This window comes from Dasypus novemcinctus, chromosome 7 (assembly GCF_030445035.2).
Source record: "Dasypus novemcinctus isolate mDasNov1 chromosome 7, mDasNov1.1.hap2, whole genome shotgun sequence".
NCBI lineage: Eukaryota > Metazoa > Chordata > Mammalia > Cingulata > Dasypodidae > Dasypus > Dasypus novemcinctus.
Window position 1 is genome coordinate 73,871,024 of NC_080679.1, and position 7,047 is coordinate 73,878,070.

The following is a 7,047-nucleotide window of genomic DNA, read 5'->3' on the forward strand; positions in this document are numbered from 1 at the left end:
ATGTGTTAAGAATGTTATTCCTTAAGAAAATTTGTAGCTAAATTATTCTCACTTAAAATAAACACTTAGTATACCAATTACACAAATGGGCGGGATTTATGTGAGATTTACTTCATCTGCATTTTTGTAGTGGGAGAGAGCCTTGGTGAATACAGATAATGGATGCAAATAAGATTAGAGTTAAAATAAATAAAGTTTCCATCTGAATAAAAAGAAATTCAATTTTATGCGACTTATAATGATTTGGCGGAATGTCCAGACACGCCATTCAGGTGCACAATCTAATCTCGTCAAAATGTTTCCCTCTTTGAGGAATGAAAATCTCTCTCTTCTTTTTTCCTCAGGAGGGAAGAGCCAATTCACTTCAAGGGAAAAGTAGTAGCGTCAGAAAAGGAAAGGGCAGGGGGAGGGTGTGGATTGGGGCTGGGTGGGCGCGGGGCCGGGGAAAACTTGGGCTTCGTTCCTCTAGTGCTGAGGAAGCTACGGAGCAGAAAACGCGGCGAGAAACCGGATGAAACGAAATCCCCTTCCCCTCCTGCGGGCTGGGATGGGACGTGGGGCCCTCGCCGGTGCCCTGGGCCCCGGGTCGCGGCATCCGGCCCCACACGGCCGCCAGGCCGCGGCCGTCGCCTCGCCGGGATCCGGGCTGCAGCTCGTCGCCGGTGTCAGAGCCAGAGCGACCCCGGCTGCCGGAGCCCCGAGGTGACCCTGGGGAGGCGCCGCCCACCGCAGGTGAGGACCGGACTCCTCTCGCTCGTGGACTCTCTCCTCCCCTGCACGTTCTCCAGTGGGCTCTGCTCTGGTCGCCACCGCCCTCGTCAGGGTCTCCCCGCGCCCCCAGGGGCGCCTGGACGCGAGCGGCGGATACCCGGGCGGGGGTCTGCTTTCGCTTGCAGGTCTCAGCAGCCGGCGGAAGCCAGGCTCGGTCTGGACTCGGGTTGCGCACGCTCTGGCCTCCCCGCTGGACCCCGGCGCCCCGGCCGCCGCCCACGGTTCCCGCGGGCTGCGGTGATGGACGTCCGCTGACCCGCGGGGCAGAGGCAGCGCGCAGAGGCCTTGATCACTGGGCTGCAGACAGAGCCGCGCGGCGCGTCGGACCTGCGCCGCCAGGCCCTTTGATCCGTCTTTATTATCCACCAGAAACAAAGCTGCCGGGGCCCGACGCCCGGGCGCCCTCGTTCCTCAGGAAACCCCACCACACCCTCACGTCGCCCCGCCGGCCAGCAGCCCCCAAACGCGCAGGGCACTCTCTCCGCACCCAAAGCTTCCGCCCCAGCCCCCAAAGTAAACGCACCCCTACCAGTTTCTCCGGAAGACAAGACCTGAACCAGAAGGCGCGGGCCTGAGAGGGGTCCCCGGTTAGGAACGATAAGAGGGAGCGAGAGGAAACGGCCAAAGGAATGAAAGGCTAGAGGAAGAAGTCTGCCGAGACTGCGGAGCCCGCAAGAAGCAGAGAGAAGCCACCGAATCTCACTGCGCAAAGGGCCCGCTGGGGACCTTCGCCCCTGTGTTTTATTGCTACTTTGCTACTCGGCTTTTTAGGGCACCTGGCCCTTTGGGGACCTTCGCCCCTGTGTTTTATTGCTACTTTGCTACTCGGCTTTTTAGGGCAAAGTTTACGGAAAAGAATTTTGTTGACTGTTAATAACAATAATTTGTTTTTTCTTCCCTGAGAATCAAAACCTTCACTCAAGTTCCCAGACAGTAATCAAAAAAGAAAAAAGAAAAAAATTCCATTGGGGCAGACTTCGCTTGCGTTTCCTATTGAGTGAGAAACGTTTTAGAAATATTTTTATTCTGTAAATACGTACTTTATTTTCTAAAAATTAGCATTTTTTTCGAATGGCGAAATTATCACATTTACCAATTTTCTTTTCGTCTCTCCCTCTTTTTCCCCTCTCTTTTAAACTAGAGCTGTTAAGTTGGTGGTCAGAAGACAAAGAGAGTGAAAATAATTTTCATTTCAATAATTGCCTTCTGGTCAATTTAACTGTGCCTTATTTTGAAAGAGACTGTCTAAATGAGATTCCTGTCCCAAATGTGTTCCCAGGCCTGATCCCAGCCTTTAATTATTCCTGAGTTTTTTTTCTTCAGAATAAGACGCCGCACTGAGTAATCACAAAGAAGTCAGAGAGCATCCTTGAACCTTTTCAGAAGCAGCGCCACTGATATTCAAATAACCTGCGAGGGCCATTTGACGGCGCGGGGACCTAGGCATTTCCAATTCAGTATTTGCATAGATCAGGCGTCTTTGAAAAGGAAAGGAGCAGTTGTCTTCCATAACATTAAAAAGCCTAGTTATCAAATCAAGTGCTTAGTTTGGGGGCTTTTAAAACGTTTACATTTTATCTCAGGTTGCCCTTTACCGTTTGACATGCAAATTTGGTGCAGTTAATTTAGACAATTAAAAAGATCTTCAAGGGAGCTTTGTCACAGAGAATATTTGGAGTTTTCCCCTCGGACCAGCTGAGATAAAGTTGGCCAGAACAAATGATGTCTAGGAGATTAATTAGATATTTGATAAGACATGAATCCCTAATAAGGGAATACAAGGCACAGGGGGCTGCTGTGTGCTCTAAGTCAAAATTAATAACATTTAACAAGATTTTCATTTAGGCATGAAATGTCTTTTCCGGGGTATTGACTCTAGCGATTTATTCCCCCGAGTCACCTCCGAACCTAGAGGGCCTTGGGAACTAAAAGACTTCTTTTAAAAACGCTTTCCCCTCCACCGGTTGTTTTTGAGTCGCTTTTTAAAAACAAACCAACCTACTGGCGTTTTCTCTGACCTGTGTTTGTTTCCTCCTGGAAGTGTAGGTCCTCCCGTATTAAAGCTGCCAAGGACCTTTGCTTTTGTTAGGCGCTCCTTAGTTTTAAAATGTCACCTTGAGAGCTCTCCCATTAAGTAATACAACTACACATTCTTATATCCCAATTTAATTTATGCTGTCAATATACAAATAAATAAATTTGACTTTTCAAAAACATAGGTATGATGGCTTTCATAACTCACATAAACCTTACATTACCTACAACTACCATTAAGGAAATTTTTTTTCCCAACGAAAAAAAAATCGACCCACATAAGGGTTATTGGGGGAGGGCAGGATTTAAAAAAAAAAAAAAAGGAAGTGAATTGTTCAGAGTTCTTTAATAATACCAAAATGAAAATATGTCAGGATTTTTTCATACAGATAAATGCATTTAATTTCTTTAGATGACCTTAACTTAATGTGTTTGTGAGTGAAATGATAACTCAACATTTTAAATATCTTTTACATATATACTGACTTTCACAAAGTGCATCAGAAAATTAAAAAAAAAACCTCCCTGAATTTCAGGAATTCACCAAAAAAAAAAAAAACCAACTATTCGAATGAACATTTACAAGAAAATAAAAGAGAACACAATCTTTTGAACCCTATTTATACAGATGTTATGAAATACAGAGAAACTGTTGCTAGACTTCCAGTTAAATTTCTCACCTTGAGCCTCTTTTGATGCTTCCTTTTTAGGAAGAAAAAAAGTCTCAATGTAAATAGATATCAAGCAGGACTTGGAACATTTTATATATAATATATTCCATACAAAGGGTCTGTTTTTACAGGTCCCGTTTGTTTTCAAATGTTCTGACAGTCCGTTGCTGGGTGGCGGCTGTTTTTTGTGAAAGGGAATGAGAAGGGTGATGAGGCGGTAAGCGGTGGGGGAGGAGGGAGCTTTTCTGTGTATTGCTCTTCGCTCGAGAAGTTTGTACCGAGTGGTGAAGCTGTGTGTGCGCGCGCGCGCGCGAGTGTGCGTGCTTGTGTTCGTAGGTCTGCGGTGTGTGTTTGTGTGGCTGTGTGTCCACTTTTAAAAAGTGATGTCTGTGTCAGAGGATGGTTCGCTTTTGTTCCTGGACCACGCGTCTGGGCGCCGACAGCAGAAAGGAGCTACCCGCGCGGCCAGGGAGCCGCGGCCCGGGAGCCCTGCGCCGCTCCACCTCGCGCCCAGCCCCGACCGAGGGCGACCCTGGACCCCCGCCCGCCCGTACCCCTCTCTCGCTCGCCCCCCGAACCTCTCGCTCGCCTTCGCTCTCGCCCGCTCTAGGTGTCTCTACTTGCTCGCTCGCTCGCTCGCACCTCTCGCCCGGCCTCTAAGAGTCGTTGGGGCCGGACGCGGCTTCCTTGCCTCCTGCCGTGGCCGCCGCCGCCGCCGCCGCTGCCGCCGCCGCCGCCGCCGCCGCCCGGGCGGCGCTGATGCCGGAGTCGTGCAGGATGAGGTCTGGGGACTCGGAGCGGGGCGTCTCCAGGTTGCTGGCGTCCGTGTCACTGTCGCTCCCCTTTTTGCCCCCGCCGCCCCCGTTGTGCGTCTTAATGTGTTTGCTCAGGTGGTCGCTGCGCATGAAGCGCTTGTTACACACCGGGCAGGCGAAGCGCTTCTCGCCGGTGTGAGTCCGCAGGTGCCGCTGCAGCTCGTCCGAGCGCGTGAAGCGCTTGCCGCAGAAGAGCCAGTTGCACACGAAGGGCCGCTCGCCCGTGTGCCAGCGCAGGTGCGCCTTCAGGTGCGACGTCTTGCCGTACACCTTGCCGCAGCCCGGGATGTGGCAGCTGTGCAGGCCCTTGCGCCGCAGACTCGCCCCGGCCGGGCCCAGCCGCTCCGCCTCCTGGCAGTTGGGGCAGTCGCAGGTGGCGCGGCCCGAGTAGCGGCGGGCGGAGCGCGCCGAGCTCCCCCCGGCGGCGGCGGCCGCGGCGCCCGAGATCATGGCGCTGGCGGCGGCGGCCGCCACCGCGGCGCTCGAGTCCGAGTAGGAGGGCAGCACAGGCTTGAAACCGTCCTGGGCCAGCAGGTGCTGGCTGGTGGAGAGCAGGTGCGAAGCGGCGGCGGCCGAGGAACCGAGGCCCGTGGAGCTGAAGGCCGAGTGCGTGAGCGAGCTGAAGTCGGGGTTGTAGGTGCCGAGCTGCGAGTGCAGCGAGGCCTGGGGGGCGCCCGAGTGCAGCGAGCTCTGGAGCCCGCCAGCGGGGTTCTGCACCTCCAGCCACGAGCCCGGGCTGCTGTGCACGTCCCACCACGACGACGCCGCGCCGTTGGTCACCTCGCCCGCCGCCAGCGTCGAGTGGAAGCCCGACTTGTACCACGACTCGTACGGGTGCGCCATGCCCACGCGCGGGTACAGGCCGTCGGCAGCCGTCGTGTGCACCTTGGAAATGAAGGCCGACTGGCCGCCCGCCTCCTGCGGGGACACCCCGGCCGCCGCCGCCGCCGCCGCCGCCGAGTTGGAGAAGAGGCCGCCGTAGTCGCTACTGAAGGCGGACGACGTGGGCGACGTGGAGGCCAAGCAGAAGGCGCTGTTGGCGGCGCCCGAGCCGCCCGCCAGGCCGCCCGAGCCGCGGCTGCCCGTGGCCACGGCGAAGCCTGAGAGGCTGGAGCTGAGGTTGCAGCTGGACGAGGAGCGCTTCCAGGGGTGGAAGCCGCCCTTGGCGAAGGCGCTCGACTCCGGCAGTGATGTCAGAGGACTCGTGTTGCCGATCTTGTTGCAGGTCGCCGCCAGCATGGCCAACGGGGTCGTTCCGAAGCGCGGCTCTTCCTAGAGTGGGTGGGATGGGGGAGGGAGCAAAGAGGAGGAAGGCAGGAGGAAGTGGGGGGAAGACACAAAGTGCACCCGTGAGCAGCCTCGTCCCCCCTCGACTGCTCCCGGGGGCCGTGGCTCCCCGACCCCGCGCCTCCTCCCCGCGCTCTCGCCGAGGAAGTGCCGCGGCCCGCGCCGGGCAGAAACGATCGCAAGGGCAAGGGTCCGGGCGCTGAAAAGTTGTTCCTCGCTCGGGCTACAAATCAGAGACCCCTTCGTCTCCCCCGCCTCAGTCGCAGCACCCCCTGCCCAGAACCGCCTCGGGTGGCTCTTTCTGCTCGCCGGAAACCCGCTGGTCTCCCAGAAGCGCCCCAATCGCCCTTAGGGGTGAAGCACCAAGAGAAACCCAACGACAACAAACACCGAGGGCGGAGGCCGCCGAAACCGCCCAGGCGCGGGGGACACTTGGGGCATTGCGTTATACATCTCCTCCTAAAGGTGGCTGCGACTTGGCTCTTTTCTTTTATGATGCAAAACATTGTTTTTGCTGTTTACACAAAAGGAACCCGCTTATGAAAACCACAATCTGAGAAGCGACCCAGCGACGGATTTGAAAATCGGGCGAACTGGGGAACCGCGAAAAAGTAAATGTTTGTTAACGTGACTCTGTGGACTTCAAAACGTTTAAGGCTGTTTTCTGCAAACATCACTGTCGCGAAATTGCGATAACCCCCGAAGCAGGGAGGAGGGGGGTCTAAATCACGAAGGGGAAAAGGGGAACCTCCAGGTTTAAAACCAAATAAAAGGGGACTTGCTTAAGAAATCAGTTTCTTGCTAAGGTATCTCCAGAGTTCCAGTAACTTGTAAATAATCTGTCCCGGAAATGTGGAAAGTGCTAAAATAAGCCCAAGCTGCAGTCCGGCAGCAAGTTTCTCGGGAGCCGCGGAACGGGAGAAGCCAGAACGAAAAATTACTTCAGTTAAAACGCGCAAATGCGTCACTGCGCTTCCGACTTACCCCGAGTATAGACGTGGCCATAGCAGTTCCCTGGGCTGCGTGGTGGGGCCGGGAGCGGGGCTGAGCCTAGCGGCTGCTCGGAAAAACTACTAGCGTCCCGCGCGGCTTCCGCGTCCCCGCGCTCGCGCCGAGCGGACTCCAGGCTCCCGCCGGCTAAACTCAGCCTAAGTGCTAGGAGCACCCGCTTTGAAGTGCCGCTGGCTGCGCCTCTCGCCCAATGAGGGCGCGGGCAGAGCAGACGGGAGCTGCCCCGCAGCCAATCAGACGCGCCGAGGGGCCCGAGCCCGGACTCCTGGCGCGTGCCAGTCAAGGCTGCTGGGGGGGGGGGGCGGCCGGGCTGGGGTCTGAAGAAATTACAGTGCAATTAAAAATTTACACACACTCACATACTAAGCCAGGTTTAAGTGCCGTTGAGATCGAGACACAAGCCTCCGGGCCACCCCGAGACGTTGTAAGTTAGAGCTGACTATCCTCCTCCACTCCCC

The 7,047-nt window shown here is 55.2% G+C and overlaps 1 protein-coding gene across 1 annotated transcript; it reads right to left on the minus strand.

Moving 5' to 3' along the window:
- Window positions 1-4,036: 4,036 nt before the first annotated feature.
- SP9 (Sp9 transcription factor) lies at window positions 4,037-6,686 on the minus strand. Its single transcript, XM_004476800.2, has 2 exons — window positions 6,563-6,686; window positions 4,037-5,563 (listed from the first exon to the last, which is right to left on the minus strand). Exons 1-2 carry the CDS (start codon window positions 6,581-6,583, stop codon window positions 4,133-4,135), a joined length of 1,452 nt encoding a protein of 483 aa, XP_004476857.1. The 5' UTR covers window positions 6,584-6,686; the 3' UTR covers window positions 4,037-4,132.
- Between the last annotated feature and the right edge of the window lie 361 nt (window positions 6,687-7,047).

What these genes read in the sequence shown, in the direction of transcription:
- SP9 (XM_004476800.2), bottom strand. Translation starts at nt 6,583, where the DNA reads ATGGCCACGTCTATACTCGGG. An exon ending in TGGCCACGTCTATACTCGGG is followed by an intron (nt 5,564 to 6,562) that starts GTAAGTCGGAAG and finishes CACCCACTCTAG; the next exon opens with GAAGAGCCGCGCTTCGGAAC.